This window comes from Hibiscus syriacus, unplaced genomic scaffold, assembly GCF_006381635.1.
Source record: "Hibiscus syriacus cultivar Baekdansim isolate YM2019G1 unplaced genomic scaffold, ASM638163v2 tig00110773_pilon, whole genome shotgun sequence".
NCBI classification, from domain to species: domain Eukaryota; kingdom Viridiplantae; phylum Streptophyta; class Magnoliopsida; order Malvales; family Malvaceae; genus Hibiscus; species Hibiscus syriacus.
The window spans coordinates 425,491-447,611 of record NW_024062855.1 but is presented as its reverse complement, the minus strand read 5'-3'; the positions used below and the strand labels follow the sequence as shown (position 1 = coordinate 447,611).

The window sequence follows — 22,121 nt, the reverse complement described above, 5'->3', positions numbered from 1 at the left end:
TTTACATTTTAGTCACTAAATCAAGTTTATAATCCTTTTAATTCGATTCTTTAATTTCAATTTTATTTATTTTAGTCCTTTATATTAAAATAATATATATAGGGTAAATAACAGATTTAATCCCTTAATTTTAATAATTAATATTTTAATCCCGAGTTTATATTTTTTATTTATTTTAATCTGATATTCGAATTTTAGATAAGTTTTATTTTAGTCACTGAATTAATAAATAAGAAAATAGCATGTTTAATCCCTATAATTTTGATTAATTATGAATTGGATATTTAATTTTAATTTTACTATAATCTAGTCACCAATTTTAAATATTTTCATATAGTTCTAATTATATTTTTATTGTTTTAATTTTATTTGTTTTATATTTAAATATTTTTATTATTATTATGTAGTCATAAATATATATAATAAATAATAATTTATTTATTTTTTCTCAATAAATTATTTTAATATTTATTTTTCAATATCGAAGAAAATGACAGTCTTAATACAACTGGATGTTCTATTCTGGTATTTTAAAATTAAATATTATAAAAAATTATTATTTTATTTTATTCAAATTAATATTTATTAATATCAAAGAAAAGAGCTGTCTTAAGGCACCTAGAAGTCCTTTTCCGATATTTTTAAATATTTTTTATATAATTTTGAAATAATAGGATTATAAATTAAATATATTTTGAATTTTTAATAATAGAGACAATTTATAATTAAAAAGTATCAATTTTGGGCGTTGTAAGGGTGCTAATCCTTCCCTAAACGTAACCGACCACGAATCCCTTTTTATTATTAAAAAGAATGAATTTTTGGTTATAAACGCATATCAGTTCATTTTTTAATTGATGATTTCTTAAAACTCTTTTAAAAAATAATTTTTAGGTATTCGACCTACCTGACCCAAAAGGCCGATGGCGACTCCTAAATTATTTTCAAAAACCATTTATTCACATCAATTTTTCCGTCAAATAAATTTTTCGTACCCGGACGAAAACCGGTTACGACATGTTTGATTGAATTCCAGTTGATTTGAGGGAGAGACATGGATTCCATGGCGCGTTGGGTCTGGGACTGGAAGCAAAGGAGGGAAGTCGTATTGGTGGAACTGTAGAGAAAGAAAACGGCGGCGACAAGGACAAAGATTGAGATGATTCTGTAGAAATTCTCGGTAAGCCATGTGGAAAAATCAAGGCTTTTGGAGTCGGCGAACCTGTGTGTAGGGAGAGTTGTGATGTGGGGAGGCTTTGAAGATTTGGGAACTGCACGGTCTTGGACCAACATTTGATCGTTAGCTTAGAATTTTTCCAAAGCTAGAATCTGGGTAGATCTTCCCTTATGATCCCCAGCTACACTCAATAGCCTGACTCTATACTTGTGTTTCGTGTGGAGTGAAAGAGTAAATGAAACGGAATTGACAGACAATCTTTCTTGTTGCCGACAAGTACAAGCGAAGAGAAGAGAGGTTGGTGTGTTTGGGCAGGCTTTAATGTAAAATTATATGTAAAGCAATTTGGTATTTGGTGGGTCGTTGTCGTGTCGTCTTCTGGAAATCATTTCTATTTTATTTTGTTTTAAGTTTATTTTTCTTTGTGATTCTCAGTCCCATGCATCTGTAACTCCAGCTTCTGTTGTTGTATGGTTGGACTAACATGATTCAGCTTTTTAGCTTCAGGATGTCGGGGAAGCTCAGGCTTTCTCCTCCCGTTCCGGTTGGCACACAATCTTAAAGCTGTTAAATGCTGCTGATCAAATGATTTTTATTTTAAAGTTTACTATCAATTAGAATTAAAATGAATTTTATTTTAATAATTTTATAAGGAGTTAGCATCAATTTATATCGTAATAATATGGATATATCACATATTTAAATCTAAAAATTGAAAGAGACAAAAAATTTATTTAAAATAATATTTAAACAAGAAAAAAGACATAAATTTAACGATTTCAATGGTTAAAGATATGTTTATTATCCCTAAATATCTCGAATTCAAACATGATATCTGCAGGAATGTTTGAGCGTTCAGTCGATAATCTTTTGAATAGATACTATCTTTTAATTATCCCACAATTAAGAAATAAATAGAAAAGAACTAAAGAAGCTTTCAAGACCTTCCTCTAGATCTTGGAAGCACATGTCTGAGTTTTGGAGCTTGTTCTGCACATTCTCATCGTTCTTCATGTTTCCAGATTTAATGAAGGAGCACAAAGCGGCTTCAGCATTTGCAATTTCATTATATTTATTTTGTTCTTCTTCATCGCACATTACTCTTCTCTGGTGCATTAACTAGTGACCACCGGCATGATTTCAAATCAGCCTCTGGCCCTGAAATAAAGGACAACAAGTATTCTAGGCCGCTGATGTCTATAAATTATAAAATAAAACATCATATGATATAATAAACGAATGTTAAAATTATAATTCGACTCCAAAATCACTTTTTCAAACATAAAAATTAGAAATTTCAACTTTTAAATTTAGATTAAAAAGCACTTTTCAAATGTAATTTTAAAACATATTTAGTATTGCTTATAGTTCCAACAGCGTTTTAATCTCAAAAGCACTTTTGAAAAGCAATAAGAAACGAAGTCTGAGATTCCCTCGATTTGTAAAATAAAGGGATATTATCTTGAAGGCAAGCTGTTTGAAGAAAGAAGGCTCGACATTCAAAGGAGGACGGTAATGATGAATTCAGATAGATGATACGAATACAAATATAATATAAAAAAATAACATCAGCGCGAAACACATCACCATATGTTACAGATAGATGAATGAATTAAAAGTTATACATACATAAGGAGGAAATAATAAGGTGTTTTTGAATGGATTAAATGCTGAAAATTTTGCAAATTCAACCAAATACATAGAAGAAAAGGTGGTAGAATTGGTTGCAGCAGAAACATCTTTGAACTTAAAATCACCAGTTCCATGGTATGTTCAACCTTGGCTTAAATAGGAGATGATACTTTTTTACTTCAACGGGAAAGATCACCGGATGTTGGATTTTTAGCTACATGATTTTACAGGATCAACAACCAGCAGCTTTTAGGAAGTTATCATATGGGGACGAGGTTGGTAAACTGAACGGCTGGAGATGGTTCTGGTACTCAGTTGCACACCGCGGTGAAAGAGTGTCAAATGGTTGTTTCAATGGGTTAGTACCATCTGTTTGCTCGAGGATAGGGCCAGTCTGCATTTTTTAAGTTCGAGCGTGAATGTTTAATCACGAGAAACACAATACTTAACAGATGGGGTTATAGGTAAGAAGAACAATAGGGCCTACACGTAGACAACCTCACTGGGGGTCGTCAGCCTCACATGGGGTTATAGGTAAGAAGAACAATACAATGCACCTGGTTCTGATATCATATTAAGCATCTAACCTAAAATTAATATGTAGATGGAGTGGCTCAACTAAGTCCAATAACACCACTTAACACGTGCATAAAATTCACTAAATCAAGGGCCTCACGAATTCCCGTTGACAAGGGAGTTAAGGGTACCTGTTTTGTGTCGTCAAAAGGATTTTGAAAAGATAAGCAGTTAATCAAGCTTTCTTGTTTCAGATGGACACTCATCAAATCAGACAGCTTCTGCTGCTTCCCGGTCTGGAGTGTCTCGCAATGATGAGCTATATCCTTGTAAGACATGTCAGGTCCGGTGGAGACAGAAGGTCTTCCAAACTGATATGAAGTCTCCAATACCTGTGCCGATAAAGCAAATAAATATGTGTTTGATCGCTTGTACTTTAAAGACAGTAAGAAAGAATTACAGAATCTAGGAGTTGATTGACATCCAAGGGTTCTGGAATTCCCTGGGACAACCCAGAATTATCTTTGGTTTGACATTCATCTTCTGTAGAGAAAAATTGAGCTCCCTGCTGAGCAAAAGAGGGCAAATGAGTTCCAAGCTTTGAGAGATAAATTTCGAGGGTAGTGCAAGGCCATTTACCTCCTTAATAGAATTATTCTCTTCTGCGCCAGCTTTAAGTAGTGCATCCTTTGGCAACTGGGCACCTAGAGGACACACATCATCCGGCAAGAATTTACTTAACAACTGTGCCCTTGTATTGGACAATTCAAGCTGCATATATACGCACAAGATATTAGTGTGGGGTAATTAAAACAGATATTACTAGTTCTTTGATGATAAATACATATTTGTTCGGCCAAAATAAATTTTTATTATAACCCAAAAGTGTATAACTAACCAACGTTTAGAAAAAAACACTGCAGCATGCACACCTGATCCACGTATTAATGAAAACATAAAGTACCTAAAAACAACGAATCAGACACAAACTTGACCCACATCTGCATGAAAATATAGAACATCCCAGAATAAAGAACACCAAAATACAAGCAGCCAAGAATCTCCTGAAAGCACTGGAACTCTGAAACATACTCCATAAAAGCACCCAAAGTTCATTTACAAAACACCAAAGCACAAAAAGAGAGCATAACACCAACAATGAAAACAGTATATCCAACAAGAAGGAAAGGATTGAATTGGGATAAAAAGGCTTACTTCTGATGAAATTCCCAATCTTTTTAAGATCTCAGAAGCAAGGCTTTCCCTGCGTTGCTCTGGGGTAATCTCAATTTGTGAGAGTGTCTTTAGAGCTAAATTATCATCTTCTTCAGATCCATAAACAGACCTCGAGTCAATTGCCTTTAACTTGCAATCTTCCACCAAGCGCAAGAACGGGTCATCCTATTAATCATAGAACAATAACATGAAAATATCAATCTGGTTTTGAGATGTTTAATTAACATATGAAAAAAGCAAGGGAAAGAAATTAGTGAAGATCATGACCGATAAGTTTTCATACCATTCTTTCTGTTAGAGTAACCTTGGCAAAATAGGCAATAGGAATATTGAATGCTTTTGATGAAAATAGGATCATAGAAGTTGCCAAGGTGAAAAGAGACCTACGACGTGATGGTGGAAGTGGCCCTGCAGCAACAGTGGAAGTTCAGAATAAAGAGATAATATCCCAGTAACAGATATCAAGTTAGTTGTTTCATTTCCTTTTTGTTTCCCTCCTACAAGGTATCGAAGAAACAGGAAAAAAGGGGGGAAAAGAAGTCACTTGCGAGTTATTTCTTCTAAGGACTTGTGTTACAACCTAATTGAAATGAACCAAGACATCTTCCTAACCCTTCTTACCATATGATGTGCAACATTCATGGAAATTGTCTATAAGAGGTTCTCAAGATATATTTCAAAGATAAATTTTGTAGAACAGATTACCAACAAATATTTCATGCTTTTACAATGAGCTTGTTGATGTGAAAGTGAATTTGGACCATTTACCGATTAGAGGCAAAATCTAGCATATTTTATGCGAATCATAACTTGCAAATACTGTCTAGTGATTGTAACGTGGGGGAAAGCAAACACCAGCAAAACCCATGTGATTGCAAAGACAATTACTAATCTGGACACTCACCTCCTTCACTAAGAGCGATACTTCGCAATGAAAAGGCTAGCTGGAAACTGCGAACAAGAGCCTCATTGCTAGAATTCTGCATTATATTAAGAATGGAAATACAGAAATCAAACCTCCAGAAAATAATGAATATCGGTTAGATGCAATTGATACAATGAATAAAAGTTTTTTTACCAACAAGCCACTTAGACAATCAACTACAATTTTCACATAAAATACAATTTAAAGACTTAATAAGTTCTCCCATAGACTACTCAACTTGCAAAGTTAAAGGTACCATGATGTCCTACACGTGTTTCTTTATCGGACAAAAGCGAGACCCTAATACTCTAGGTAGAATTATTGTTCTTTCTGACCCCAAATTTGTTTTCAGGAAGAAACAGTTGAGCAATTACCTTGGCTCGAGCGAAGAGCAACACAAGGCTGTATGTATGAGCAATGGCTTCATAGTTTGTGGTGTATTTTGAGGAGAGACAGATTGTGCCCAAATTGATGAAAGCAAGAGACTAATCTGGGTGCTACTAAGCCGTAGAGAATGGGCCTCCTGACGTTTTACAAATAAAAATAATTAATTAAAGATGTGTAAACAAACCAATTTCAAACATACTTTAGTGTTAATCATTTCAAGAAGAAATCATTTTAAGAATGTAGAGAAGAGCAAGACATTGCTGCCCAAATAAGGTATTCTGTTTCAGTTATCTGCTATAAAGTTTGTGCCGGTAATCAAACTTTATGCCTAACTGTAATATAGCTTCAGAAGATTATGTAATTACTAAAGTTATTTATGAAGCAGTTAACATATGGGCATATGGGGAGAGCATTAACCATGATAGATTAGATAAAAAGAAAAAAATGAGTAGATTGCCGATACTCACAGATACCGTATTTGAATTGCTCGGAGAATTTTCATCTATTTCCAATGATACAGGGAGATATTTTGAACTGTATGCTCGACTATAAGACGATTTCAATCTATTCAGAATTGCATTATTTATGCTTTTAACTTCACCCTCACCAGCAATGTTCCCATTTTCTATTACAGAATTCTGCCTTGAGAAGGATTTCTCCTTCTTTAGCTTCTCAAAAAGGGCAGCTGATGAAGAAAAGACAGAGACAGTTCTTGAAAGCGTTCTTGGAATAGCTGCAGCTCTGTTTGCTACCGGAGTACCAGAGGATTGTTGAGGGCAAACAGAAGTCGGCACAAGAACAACAGAAAAAATACGGTGAGCAGTGATTCGTGTTTCATGGTCAGGGTGGACCATAGCTGGGAGTAATTGATGGAACAATGACTCGGGAAATGCCTATGCGAACAAAGAAACACCGAATAGAAGAGATAACTAAAAGTACCGCATACAACACCATGAAATGTTAATCAACAGAAAACCATTAACAATTATTCATTACCTTGTTTATATAGGATGGGTTTGGAATTGAGGCTATAACTTGAGCAGTACGATAGACGACACAGACTGCAGTTCTGGCTATAACTGTAATATTTGAGATGTTCTCCAACATCACAGCCATAGCATCAAGAATTGGACCTGCATCTCCAACCTGTTCACAGTAGCTAGCTCAATTTAGAACCATCCAGTCAGACTAAAACTTAATAGTGACAAGAGTGATCCCACCTTTGTTGATAACTGTACAAGGCAATTGTCCACAGCTTCTTTAAAGTTCCTGTTCCACTGTATAGTATCAGCTCCCAAAGTTGCATCGTCAAGTGAGCAGTGTATGCTCTTTCGTAAATGCCTCATAACATCACTAACTGCACCAAGTATTGCTATAGAAGGTTCAACTTTTGACTGTCGAGCAAGAGAGGTTATACCCTCTAGAATTTGAAGTTGCATGTCAGGTTGTTGAGAACACTTTTGTGGTCAAGATGCTTAACTAGTAAGGATAGCAATAAATGTGTATTCTGTCCTGAAAACAGAGAAAAATAAATAAATAGTACCAGATTCTCAAACTTGTTACAAGTCTGAGAATTTTTTAGGAAAAATAAACAAAAACAGAAAAAAATCAGGCATATTGACAATTGAAAATGCATGGTACCAGAGCTCTCCAGTAAAAGCTGCATATCTTTTAAGACTGGAAAGGCAAGACCAGTTTGAAAAGACCATAAGTCTTCATTATCCAAGTAACGAAACAAAGACTCAAGAACACGTCGTGCTGTTGTAGCTTCCTTGGCTAGGTTTGCCATGTTATGTAAGCAAACCTTGGACCAGAAGCAGGGATTCTGAGCATCTTCCCTGTGAAAGAGAAAAAAAGGAACTCACTGAAAGGTAAAGAAGTAAAATAAAAAAATGAATCACAAACTCGAGTCATTTGATTACACTGAGACAATTAGTTCTCCTTGTCATTCACAATTGTGTCCCAAGAAGGAAATGTGATGAGGACATGTCCCTCATCTTTTAACACGTCTTCTTCCAACTGACTTTGGGAAGCATTAAGGTTCTCTAAATTTTTCCTTGGGTCTTCATAATTTTCCAAGACTACTGAAACAATCTGTTTTGATCATTAAAAATGCCTTTTAAGAAAGAAAATGAATTTGCCAAAATAAATCACCAATGAAAATATTCTGCAATGGAACAAACATGGAAATATCCAGAAGATAAGTTTGAATAACACATTTGTATCATGAGAAAACAAACTAATCATACTTTTTATCTAGCTGCTTTGCCCTTATCAGAAAGTCACGAATCACACAAGTTGAGGATTTATAACTGAAATCTAGCACTATAACTGAAAACATGCAAATATAGGCAATGAAGAAAACAAATAAAATGAATAACATAGCAATAAACTTGCAGTGGTATGTGAGTAGGCCTGAATCTGCTTACATTATCAAATTCCAGCGAAATGTGAGAGTGTTTTCCCATAAACCAAATCTACATAAGAAAATAGATAATCGAACATGCATTAGAATACGTCCATATTCAGTTGAAACCGTGAGAAAGTAAAGGATGTAAAAGAAACAATTTGTGAAATGGAATATTTTATCACCATTTACAACTATTTCCAGATTAAGTCTTCTATGCTGTTATGAAAAGCCCGAGATGCAGTCATCATAATGCTAGCAGTCGAACCATATGAGATTGAAATAGTTAAAGGTTTGCATTTAGAATAGCTAAACATAGCAGTCTTAGAATTCTTCCTTTCATTCTTGGAAGGAACTATATTTTGTATGAAAAGGAAATATTTGTCGGATATATGATGTTTGTCGGTCGTTCTATTGAAAGAGCTTAACATTTTGTTGCCATTTATTGCGGATGTAAAAGTTCATCAGACTTATCATGAAAATATGCGATTATGAGTTTCCTTGCTAGTTTTCCTTCATAATTGGGATTAGAAAATGTCAAATTCTAGTTAAATTCTGAAATTACTTCTTTTCAAGATGCTTTTAGAAGTGTTGCAAATTGAAAACTCTCATTCAGCTCATACTAATAATAGTGCTCTTGTGAGCCGGTAACAAGACAAAAATATCAAATAATTGCGACGGAGGTAGTGATAGTTGTAATAAGGAGTCGCATGGAATTGTATTTTATTATTGTCATGAGTCGGACCATATGAAACATCATTGTGTGAAGCTTCAAAATGAGGCTCGTAGAACAAAATCGGCCAATGTTGCAACCTCCAATACTGAGTTTGCTTCACCATCTGGGCAAACTACTCCTACCAATACTATCGATGAATCAAGTAAACTCACTCAAAAAGAAGTATACATGGAGCAACCATTTGAGTTTGTTGCTCGGGGGAGTGTGAGAAGGTATGTAGACTTTAGACGTTTCTGTACATGCTTGGTTTGGATATTCAATGAGGCAGTCCAGGAATTTGGGTTGAAGCAAAGTAATTCTGATCATACAATGTTCTACAAACAATCTGACGTATCTCTTATTAAAGGTATATATTGATGACATTGTCCTTACTGAGAGTGATAGTACAAAAATTTTAACTTTGAAGTATTTTCTCCAATCTCAATTCTGACAAAAATAAATTGGGATGGTTGAAGTAGTTATTGGGTGTTGAAGTTACAAGAGTAAGAATGATATTCTGTTGTCCCGAAGAAAACACTCGACTTGTTATTTGAAATTGAAAAGTACAAATCCAAGTTGTATAACACACTGATGAAACCAATTCAGACATCATGAAAGAAGATATTGTATTATTTGAGGATCTTGAGAAGAATAAGAGACTAGTCAGGAAATGTAATTACCTTATAAGAACTGGTCCTAATATTTCATACTTTATCAGTGTTGTGAGTCAATTTATGTCTTCTTCAACAGTCAAACATTGGTCAGTTCTGGAGTAAAGTGTTACTCATTAAAAGAAAACTCCAGGAATGTATTATATCTAAATTATGGACATACTAATATTAAGTGTTTCACAGATGCAGATTGGTCAAGATCAAAGGTGGATATAAGATCCTCTACTACATATTGTGTCTTTATTGGCAGAAATTTGATTTCATTAGAAAAAAAAGCAAAATGTAGTATCCCAGATGAGTACAAAATCAGAATATAAAGTTATGGAACAATCTGTGTGTGAGAGATTAAGTGACCACATCAACTGTTAAGTGAAGTCGATTTGAAAACCACATTGCCAACAAAACTGTGGTGCAACAATCAAGCTACTATTCATATATCCTCTAATATAGTGTTTCACGAAAGAACTACGCATATTGAGATTAATTTCCATTTTGTTCATGAAAAGATTCAACAAAAATTCGTTTGTACTGGCTATGTTAAAACATGAGATCAATTAGAGGATATCTTCACAAAAGCCCTCAATGGAGCTTGAATTGATTATATTTCTAACAAGATTGTTGAACTATGTTTTGGTATAACAATTTATGGCAAAATGTTTTTGGACTTGAATTGAATTTATTCAAAGTTTTCAAAGTCCATTTAACTTGGAATTGAGCACAAAATGTTTTTCTGGACAAGAAGTACCGATATTGTTCTTACAGTATCGATACCTCATGAACAGTATCGATACTGTTCATATGGTATTGATACCAAAGGTAAGGGAAGTATCGATACTCACTAGGTAGTATCGATACTACCAGCATTGCTCAAATTCCAGAATGCAAAAATGGTACCGATACCCAAAGGGGTACCGATACTACTTTACATAGTAGTATCGATACAATAGGCTTAGTATCGATACCGTCAGGCCCAACGGCTAGTAATGGCTAGTTTTATTTAAAAATAACAAAGGTAGTACTGATACTCCCTATAGGAGTACCGATACCCTTTGTACTGAGCAGTTTTATTTTGCAGAAAAAACATCCCCAACTGCTCTAAATCACTCCCAACGGCTAGAAACGGCCACAAACTCATTCCAACATATAAATACAAGTTCAAGACACTTGAAGAAGGGTTAGAACACATATCCAAGCAATCAAACACAAGGGAATAACTTTTCACTCTTTATTCCTATTCTCTTGTAAATATTTTGTTCTTGTGAGCTTTAATTCTTTGTAAACACCTTTCTTTTTAGAGTCTTTTTCCTTGTAAAGGGTTTTTTGTTCTAGCTGAGCCTTTGAAAAGCTAGGGAGTCTTGTAAAGGTTATCTCTTTGTCCTTGAAAAAGAAAGAACAAATTAGTGAATTTATTGGAAAATCCTTAGTGAGGAGCTAAGGTAGTGGAGGTAGACTTAGTTGAGAAGTCGAACCACTATAAATCAATGTGCAAATCTTTCTATCTTTTACTCTCCTTACTCCCTAAACAATTTTTCTCCATTTCACCCCCTTTTTCATTTTTCGGTTGATTCTATTGAGCTTCGAAAATCCTAACAAAGTTGTGCATGATTAATATTTATGCTCTAGCTTGCGGTGGAGAGTTGTGAAGTTGTAAAATAGGAAACTAGTAGAAATACAATTTTTACAATTTTTACTACTTGTCTATATTCAAAATTCCATCATCCGTAACTTCTAAACTCAACTCAATCATGTCTAAGTTCTTATGGGGAGGAGGAGCGGAGAAAAATAAGATTCATTGGGTTAGTTGGCTTAACGTGTGTAAGCCAAAGGAGGCTGGTGGTTTAGGAGTGTTAAATATTAGCAATATGAACAGGGCACTATTGGGGAAATGGTCTTGGAGATTTGCAAATGACAAGGATGCTGTTTGGAGGAGAATGATCTGTTCAAAATACAATATTGATCCTTTTTCTTTATTGTTCAATCGCAAAATCCCAGCTCAAGCTTCTTGGATTTGGAGCTCGGTGGTGAATTCTTATTTTAAAGAAGACTCTTTTGGTTGCTATTTTCGCAGCATGTTCAGACTAGAAGTTGGGAATGGTCAATTTATTCAGTTTTGGCAGGACAAATGGGCAATGGACTGTCCTCTTAAGGTTTCTTTTCCGAGGTTGTTCGCAATCTCTACAAACCAGCTTGGAAAACTGATTGAATTTGGCGAGTTCAGCTCTTTGGGATGGATCTGGAATATTCAGTTGAGGAGAAGCTTAGCCGATTGGGAATTTGAACTGTGGGCTAACCTGATGGCTATCATTTCTAATTTTTATCTGTCTAAAGAGGCAATCGATGGTCTGATTTGGAAAGGAAACGGAATTGGTGTCTATTCTGCTAATTCATGTGTGAAGACTTGTTCTTTGGCTCAGAAGGAGGATTATGTTTGGAAGAAATTTGTGTGGAAAGGTCTGGTGCCACCAAGAGTTGAGGTATTCATGTGGCAGGTAGTTCTTCAAAAACTGCCAGTGAGGTCTGAACTGGTTAAGAGAGGGGTTACGGGTATAACAGATCCTTCTTGTCCTTTATGTAATTTGGAGGTTGAATCTTCTTCTCACTTATTTTTCTCGTGTTCAGTTGTGTGGTCACTTTGGAACAAATTTGTGCAGTATTGGAGTCTTTTGTGGTTTTTCATACAAATGCGCAGAAGTTTCTTCAAGCTTGGGAAGATCTTAATCCTAGGTCTGCCATTTGGAAGTTCATTCCTGCCGTTGTTATTTGGACTGTTTGGAAGGTAAGAAATGATATTGTTTTTGATAGAGGGAAGTTTGACCATCTTAATCTATTTTTCTTAGCAAGAGTACGACTTGCATCTTGGTTCTCAGCTAAGTTTGCAGATTCTGGTATTTCAATGGATTCTCTAATCGGGGACCCGTCTCTTGGGGATTCATGCTTCCCTCTCAACAAATCGATGGTTACTACAGTTCCTTGGTCCCCCCCTCCTAAGGGCTTTGTAAAATTGAATGTGGATGCTGCTACAAATTCGGATTGGAACAGCAGTGGAGTTGCGGGTATTCTAAGAGATGAGGAAGGTCTTATTCTAGGATCTTTTAAGGAGGCCACGGGTCCAGGTCCACCTATTATGATGGAGCTAAGGGCTATTCAGAAGGGCTTAATTTTCTTTGATTCAGTGAAAGGAGGTATTAATGGTCGTTTATTGTTAGAATCAGACTGCAAATTGGCCGTGGATTGGGTTAAGAATGGAACTTTCTGCCCTCAGATTTTTGTCAGTCTTGTAAGGAACATAACTATCAAGCTAAAAGAAGTTGAGGGTGTTATTAGATGGGTTGCTAGGGCAGCCAATATTGAGGCTGATGGGATGGCTAAATCTGCCATTGGCTAATTCCAGTGTATCTTAGGGGTATTTTATTTTGGGTTTTTTCAAATTGTTGTAAGGGGCTTCTTCTTGTTGTAATCTTAGGTATTATCATTAATGAAGTTTAAGGCACTCTTTTCCTCCTTCCTCTGATGAAGGAACTCATTATAAGTTCCTTAATCAAGAAGGGGGTTTTTAATGAGGCCTACAATTCCTATCAAAAAAAAAAAATTGAACTGGAGTTGGTAAAAGCCTAGCCTTATTTGTGCTCGTTTAACCACTTTTATCTAAAATCATAGATTTCTTTTTGGCACATTATGATGTGCTCACAAGGGTTCCTGGCTTTGAACTATGGGAGAACATTTATGTGAGTTTGTATCACTTCAATTACGGGTTTAAATGTGACCTCATGTGCAGGATTCAAAATGAATTGGAAATAAGATCCATAATGAGCTTCAACTAGTGATGAGGCTTGATCCATAAGTAACCTTGAGCACACAACCAATTTGATATGCAACAAATGTCTTGACCAATATACAATTATCAAGTGAAAAGACCTAATACCACCAGACTTCGTTTAAGTTCCCATGCCACATATCATAACCATCTACATTTTCAGGTGTTGAGCAATTGTCTAGTGGGGTGGTGCAAGGACTTTGTCAAAATTGGTCATCTCGCTAGACAAATGCAAGCGAAGGGCCTCACTAGCTTCACCTTAATGAGAGCTGCTGGTAATGCGATTTTAATGATTTTCAAAGACAATGTTTCATTGAGAAGTGTGGAGAACGATAAATCAAAGATTCTCGCAGAGTGGTTCTCTATAGTCGAAGCTTGGTCAGAAAGTTTGGTAATGGAGTGTCGTCGAGTATGGTTAGTTTGCGAGGGTGTTCCTTTTCACGCATGGAATTGGGATACTTTCAAGAACATTGCTGAGAAGTGGGGTTTATTACTAGATATCGACGAAAGTTGTCATTCTCCGTCAACCTTTGATTGGGCAAAAATTCAAGTCCTCACAAAGGCTGATTCGAGAATTGATGCGTTGGTGGAATTGAAGGTTGGTGACAACTTCTTCAAGGTCATGGTGCATGAGATAGAGCCTTCATTCAAACCAAACTCTTGGGCTCCTGAAGAAGACGAGTCTCATTGATCTTGTCTCTTCAATTGTGGTTTTGTTTTAGTCTTTACGGTTGTAGGTGTTGCTTTTAATTTGTATCATGTTCTGTTGCGATGGTTTATTCCTACTGTTGATGGTGTAATTAGGAGTAAGGTGATTAGACTGTGGCTTTGGATGAGGTCATTTGAAGTTAAGGTCTTTGTTGTAATGGTGTACATCACCATGTGAGGTTACTCCGTGGTGTCTTTTGTATCGGGTAATATTATCAATAAAATTTGAGGTACTCTTTTCTTCCTTCCAATGTTCGTTAATATACTTTTAGTATGTGAACGAATACGAAGGGAGTTTTTAATGAGACCTCCAACTTCTATCAAAAAAAAAACCATCTACATTCCAGCTAAGGCAAGGTTAGACCAACATGAAGGTATCAAAGCGTATTCAAGGTTGTATTCATTGTCCTCTTTTCCTACTTTTCTAAGCACTCCAACTGGAAAAACGAAATCCTCAAACTTTGAGACCATTTTAAGGCAAAGACAAACTAATGGGCTGGGGCAAAATAAGGTAGGATAAATAAATAAACAATATCAAACGTGGTGTCTACTTCAATTGACTACTATTAGGAGTTCTAATAAGTAGTATGAAAGAATGTTATAACTTATAAGTTATAACACTAACTCTTAAATGAAATTTAACTTTACATAATTCTAAGAAGTTAGGCTCACTAAAACAACCCGGCCTCACATGCTAATATGTAATTAGAAAGACAAACTAACACTAAATTTTGATTATTGGAAAAGGAATTCCATTTCCACCATTCTAATAAGTTAGCCTTACTAAAAACCTAATCTCGCAAAGTCCTACATCATAAATTTTGGAAAAATAAGGAAATGCTATACTTCAACATCACTACACCAAAGCTCATTCATAGTAAGATACTACATAACTCTGATTTACCTTCTTCTTCCTTCATTATACATGGTGCATATTAGTTTCTTCTGGTTTAGTTTCCCAGAAATAATATAATTGTTAGTACTTATTATATGACTAAAGGTTTATTTTTCTCATCTATTTACCAGAAAACCCAACAAAAAGTTAAGATCATGCATCTTAAAAGAAGAGAAGCCGTTAGAATGTATACCATTGAAGAAAGTGCTTGCAGCCCTGCTGCACATAGATTTCTTTCCCTTTCACTTTCTCCAGCTTCTTGAGCTAATTGACATAGTTTTGGAATAAAGCTTTCTAACTTAAACATGCAAGTACCATCCTCCTGGAAAATTTCACAAGATAAAATGAGTTTGAAGCCTGTAGCCATAAACATACTAACTTTTGAAATAAATGCACTGCAAGATAGAAATCCATTCAACATGAGAAGCATACAAGAAATGCCGAAAGCACCAACCTGATGATTTAAAAAGTCAAAAAGTGTCTGACATCCTATAATTTGCATCTCATCATGCCGTGTTTGTTCCAACAGAGTCTGTATAATGTCCAATAAGCTACTAGAAAATAATGACCTATGAAATAATTGATAACCAGAAATCAAATGAGTTCAGGGAAAAACTACAAGTAAAAGCATAATAAAATTATCGGTTATTATATTGATATATTACACTTTGAAACTACAATATGGATATTTTATATCTTTTGGTGAAAGGTCAAGCATGATTGATAAGAAAACTTAAGATTTACGTTGCATTTTGTAACTTGAATTTAAAAGAATCAGGATGTCAAATTTTGTATAAATTGTGTATAAAGAATACATAAATATTTCCTTCGTGATTATTTTCAAATTCATGGATTATTTAGATACCTTTATTGATTGAAATATCTATAGGTAGTTCATAGCTTTTTTTTATAAGAATAGGTAGTTCATAGCTGTAAATTCAAAATTTCATCTTTGTATACTTTCAAATATATAGGCATACTGAAGGTTAACTAATTTGTGCGTAAAGTGTGAATTTGATTATCACATTTTATATTGTAAATTAAGTCAAATTTCCTCTTTAAAATTCATCTTTCTGAACTAGCATTGTGGACTATCTGAATTCTAATTTCCTTTTAATGATCCAAACATTGATCAAGAGATCAGATCACTTACATTTACTGATATAATTAATACAACAAATTAATTAGAAAATTCAAGAGAAGAATCCATAAAGGTATAGCAAGTTCCAGTTAACTTTGAACCCAAAAAAAAAACAAGTTTCAGTCGAAGAGTATAATCTCTATAGATCATACCATAGAAAAATATCTTGCAATGACATATAACTTGCAATCAACTAAAATATCTAGTAAGCTTAGAAAACATTTTAGTCATAAATCACAATGGTCCATTCCCTATCTCCAAATTTAGATTCCATAATTAGCCATTAAGGACAACAGAGAGAATCAAAAGATCTCATGAAGCAAAAGATCTGATAAAGGTATAACTCACATTTGCTCCTTACAAGAGAACAGCAGTTTCCTGTAAATACACATAACAATTTTGACTGAATTAAACTTCTCATTTCTCAACTCCTTGTAACACCTTTGCTCGAGAAGACTAGTGATCTGGTCATAAAATTTGGAAGAATTAGAAATAAGAATGATTAACATGATTCATTAGCTCGAAATTGTGCATGTTGCAGTAAAAATTCTTCATTTCTAATCAGTAGAGATAAGCATTCCCAGAACAAATATCACAGCAAAAGCAGCTAAAAATGACTTCCTAATCAACATAATTTTTTGCTTTTCAAAATGCTTTGTTAGGTATTTTATCACACAGCGTGACAGGAAGAAAACTTGGATCCAGTGGCAAAGAGAATAGTTCAGGTTCTTAAACCATAAAACCAAATAAAAGCTAAAAAAGTATTTATCTAAAACTTGTAACTTTTGTCATCGAGCTCTAAAAAAACTCATCATTATCTATTTGAACTTTATGTTCTCCATGAGTACTAAATTTCATTTTTAAAAAGTGCAAAGTGCAGGCATTTGTCATAACCAGATATCAACATGCATTTTTATTCATAAGTATTATAATTTAAAGGATCTCTTATGTCAACAACAAAAGCATGCACAACTATAAGAACAATAGATTTCAAGAATGCCATCAGTTACATCAAAAGCATTATCCTGACACTTGTAAAATATTGTACCTTCGGAATGCGCAAAGGATTTTTTTGCGGCATATTCGCATAGTTTTCCTATATTGCGTTCATTTGGTCCTTCCTCCTATAAAAAGAAAAATAGATTAAATTATATGATTAATAAAGCAGAAGAAAGGAAATTACAACAAAAGAGAAGTAAATGTTAAAGATGTTAATTTCATCCACAATAAAGTTAGAGAATCATTAACACTAAGTTTTTGCAGAGCTAAACCTTATTTAACGTTTGAATTAAATTAGCTCTAACTAATCAGTCAGTGGCCACCCATCCGGCTGCTTTACAAAGTCACATATACAAATGAATTTAAATATGAGGAAAATACATCAAACCCTACACATAAAGCATGAGCTAACTTAACTGACCCTTGAGTACATCTTCAAAAGTTAAAAATATGTAGAGCCACATATTACTAGGATTACAAAATGTTTGAATTTGCAGAAAACTTGAAAATACAAACCTGTTTACGAGGAAATATATCGGCGATCATCTTCTTATACCTCTTAACAGGCTGCCTGGACCTTGTACTCAGTCCAGGGCAAAGGAAACATAGGTTACAACATGCAGGCATGACATGCCTCGAAATGGCTCTGGAGATGAAGCTCATTGTTGTATATATGATTTCAAATATTACCTAAGAATTTCTCAAAATCCTTCTGCTTTATTTCCCTTCCAAGTCATAAAAAGCTGGACTTCAATGTCCAGAAGGGAAAGAAAAGCTTTAAAACAAATGGGTACCCCCAAAATCCAATCACCAACCTATGAACAACAATCCTGGTTTCATAACTTTTAAGTTAACCTCCAAATCAAACCAAGCTAAAAACTATTATTGACTGCTATCATAACCTGTATTAGAAATTCAAAACGAAAGGGTATCAACAAAATGCAATGTTGAATCGAAATTCAATAAGAACCCAACAAACTTGGATTGAGGAATTAAAGATAACGAAATGATATCTGGAAAATGCAAATTCTGAAGGGGGAAGAAGGGGGAAAAAAGAAAATTAATGACAAAATGTGGGGTTTTGATCAAACAAATTTTCTAAAAAAATTAAAAAGAAAATACCTGGAATCGTCCAGAAATGGGAGAACTGAGGCTGGAAACCTAAGGCATGGAAAACAATCACCGCGTTTCCAGCCTTTGCCCAAACAGCGAAATTCAATTAAGTGATTAATCTCTTCGTTTAAATACATTTGCTAAATAATAATCCTAATGATGTATGAGTTTAACGTTCGAGGCGTAACAATCCTATGCTATGTATGTCGCTCCATTTATTTATTTTTATTTTATAAAATATTTATTTTATTTCGAAATAAAATAAAAGCTCTCTCTATAGTAAGAAGAAAATTTGTTATATTATTATTAGTTTTTTTTTCCTTTTATTGAGGAATTTTTGTTATGAACTTTAACATTGCTTCCCGCCTGCATGGGCCATGCACATTTTTATTGTCAATTTTTTCGAGTTTAAATGAAGTAGCAGTTTGAGAATTTAATTGTCATATTTGATTTCATTTGCATAAGTTTGAGGTAGATAAGCTTAATTTGTATGTTATATTTGTTTTCACATGAAACCCATTTTGTTAGAATCTTCAGGATTGCATTTTAAAAATTACAAGTCAATTATGAATCAAAACAATATAAATATTTTTAGTTTTGAACTCTTAGAATGGTGGATATTCAAATATGTTTATTTTGTGTTTTGGTTAGTGAAAGTTTATGTCTTGTGTAAATTAGATGTACGATTATGTTTCCAATTGTGCACATGATGTGTTGTGGTGATTCATGCTTTGTAAAGTTTAAACTTTAACTGATTTTGTAATACCTTAAATTCGATTTGGTACGAGATAAGCTTAGTGTGTCGCATTAAGTCACCGAAGTGACTACTATTTTAAATTTTTTTCTTTTTCGATCATAATATGAAGTCATTTATAAAAGGTTTAGATATGCAAAAGGCTTATATATTTGTTTAATTCCGTTACTCAAAATAGGTCAAGTCGTGATGGACCGTTAATTTCTTCCGTTAAGTGACACATGTCACAATCTAATGATTTTAAAAGTTTTATATAAAATAAAAAATAAAATTACATGTTTTTAAAAAAGAAAACATATAAATTTCAAAATAACCCCAAAACTTTGAAATATTCATTTCAACCCCTAAACCCACGTCGATAGCCGCCCTTTGCCATCGACGAAGCTCCACCCGACCTCACCTCCCTTCGGTGACCAAAATCCCAATGAAATCGTGACTGATCAACTGTCGACCGACGGTGAATCGACGTTTTATACCTTGCAAACCCTAGGATGAAAATCGCAATTCCAAATGATTTCGACGGCCAATCGACGACAACTACGACGACTTATAATTAAGATGATGACAAAGACTACGTCGGCGGCAGTGGTCGCGGCAAAAAGGACGGCGGCGACGGGTTGGTGTTAGGATTTGGGGATTTTGAGGCTTTTTTGTAATTTAAAAGGAAAAAAAAGTAATATTTTATAAATATAATAATATTTTAATATTTCTAAAAAATCAAAATTACGAGATTTTGACCCATTTTGAGTAACGGAATAAAACGTTAAGTACCAAGCTGAAACGAAATAAACGTTAGGCACTAAATGAAAAAAACATAAATTGAACACCTCTTTGTATATTTAAGCTTTTATAAAACAAACCATAAAAATTCACAATGACGTTAAAAATTGTTTACACTTTACATTACCAATATGATCACTCTTCCTCTGCTTGCAATCTTTTTCATAATGTCCTTTTTTATGACAAATCGACAATACCAATAGCTTACATTCAATTGACTCTTTCCCCTATATTTGGATCTACCTCTATTACCACCACACTGAGTTGATTTACCCCTGCCTTTAGTTTGAAGGCCTTTGGCGACAACGTCATCGCAGTGGTAAAAGCTGTGAATGGAGTAAAAAAAAGTTCCCTCATTTACACCGCCAAAGGCCGATGTAGCCATCAGCCTGTTTCTGACATTAAATAACAAATCAGAAATTTCGATTTCGATTTGTATTTATATTTTAAATACATTATATTTATCACTATGACAGACATAACTGATGATATTACGGTCATTATAAATACCGTGATTGTAAATTTTTAATAACATATGCTATTGTAGACATAACAGTTGTAGAAATCACAGTTTTGGATGATGTCGTTACCAATACATAACGGTCATTGTTTTGATTACATACCGTTATATAAATAATTGTTCCTAATAACAAGTGTTGAAAATAATAAATTTTAAGGGTAGCTCCATAATATTAAGTATTGAAAAAATGGGTCCCTAATAAAAAAATTAAAGAAAAATAAATTTTAAGAGTGTGCTCATAAATAATAAATATTAAAAAAATTGGACATCTAATAAAAAGTATTAAAAAAAATTAGACTCATAACAACAACTAAATATTAGAAAAAAAATTAAAATTTAAAAGTATGCTCTTAATAACAAATATTGAAAATTTTAGGCCCCGATAATAAGTATTAAAAAATTAGACCCTTAATAACAAATGTTAGAAAAAATATATTGACAAAATAAATTAGACACTTATATAAATATTAGAAAAAATAAATTATAAGAGTAGGCCCCTAATAATAAATAGGGTAAAGTATAGTAATGGTCACTAAATTTTTTTAAAGCTTTTATTTAGGTCCCTCAACTTTTAAAACTTGCAATAAAGTCCCCTAACATTTAGTCCGTTTGCAATATGGTCTCCCAACAGTTACGTCGGGGACCATATTGCAAACGAACATTTGAAAGCTTTAAAAAAGTTCAATGATCATTACATACTTTACCCTATTATTTATTGTTTTTTATTATTAATTTTATATATGTTTTTATTGTTTTATTATTTATTATTATTTATTGTTTCTTTATAAGTCTTAATGGGAATCTCATCTTTTTTTTTTCCTTAAAAAAATAATTAGCTCCGCCTATCATCTACTAATCAAAATTCTATTCGTGTTTTTGACATAATGAAAAATTAAATATTGATTTTAAAGTATAATTAAAATTGAATATTGAATATAATTAAATTATTTGATAAAATATAAATTTTAAAAGATAATATAATTAAAAAAGAAAAAGAAAAAGAAAACAAAAGGTGTTTGTATTATGTGATAAGTAGTTTTTATCTAGTTAATAATTTTATAAAGTTTAATTAAAAATTAATTTGTAGATTTAATTTATACTATTAAACATTTTTATATATTAAATTATTAAAATAATAATTTTTTGATTAATTGAAATTTTTCAAAATGTTATTTAAGAGATCTTAAAATTGAGTTACATTATTTATTTAGCTCTGTACTAGTTGAATCTTAATTTAATTAGAATATATTTTTTTTGACAAAATTAGAATCTTTTATAAGTTATAAGTTTGAATATATTAATCCGCAATTGGTTTTAATTTAGATGTTTGTAAGATTATGACTAATTAAAAATTGTTTTTAAAAGTATTTTTAATTTTTTAAATAGAATGATTAAAAATATTATTAAAAAAATAAAGAGGAAACCCTATACAATAACAATATTTAATTTATAAAGAGATTAGGGTGGCTCATTGGATTCTGATGAGACTAAATTTTATAATAGTTTTAATTTAAAATTAAATTTTAATAAAATACGGGGTAAACTCGATTCTAATAGCTAAGCGGCTAAGCCTAAGCTTAATATAATAATAATAAGGGTAAAGTATAGTAATGGTCACTGAACTTTTCTAAAGCTTTCATTTAGGTCCTTTAACTTTTAAAACTTGCAATACAGTCCCTCAACATTTAGTCCATTTGCAATATGGTCCCCCTACATTTACTCCATTTGCAA

The 22,121-nt window shown here is 33.3% G+C and overlaps 1 protein-coding gene, 1 long non-coding RNA gene and 1 pseudogene across 2 annotated transcripts; 2 read left to right on the top strand and 1 right to left on the bottom strand.

The window, feature by feature from the left end:
* The first annotated feature begins 1,141 nt into the window (after positions 1 to 1,141).
* On the top strand, positions 1,142 to 13,810 carry LOC120139788. The gene is made up of 3 exons (XR_005517669.1): positions 1,142 to 1,226; positions 13,663 to 13,669; positions 13,799 to 13,810. It is a non-coding gene; the product is annotated as an uncharacterized LOC120139788 (long non-coding RNA).
* On the bottom strand, positions 2,850 to 18,490 carry LOC120139785 (annotated as a pseudogene).
* On the top strand, positions 12,350 to 13,102 carry LOC120139782. Its single transcript, XM_039154919.1, has 2 exons — positions 12,350 to 12,442; positions 12,534 to 13,102. The coding sequence occupies exon 2, from the start codon at positions 12,560 to 12,562 to the stop codon at positions 13,049 to 13,051; it is 492 nt and encodes a 163-aa protein (XP_039010850.1). The 5' UTR covers positions 12,350 to 12,442; positions 12,534 to 12,559; the 3' UTR covers positions 13,052 to 13,102.
* Positions 18,491 to 22,121: the final 3,631 nt, after the last annotated feature.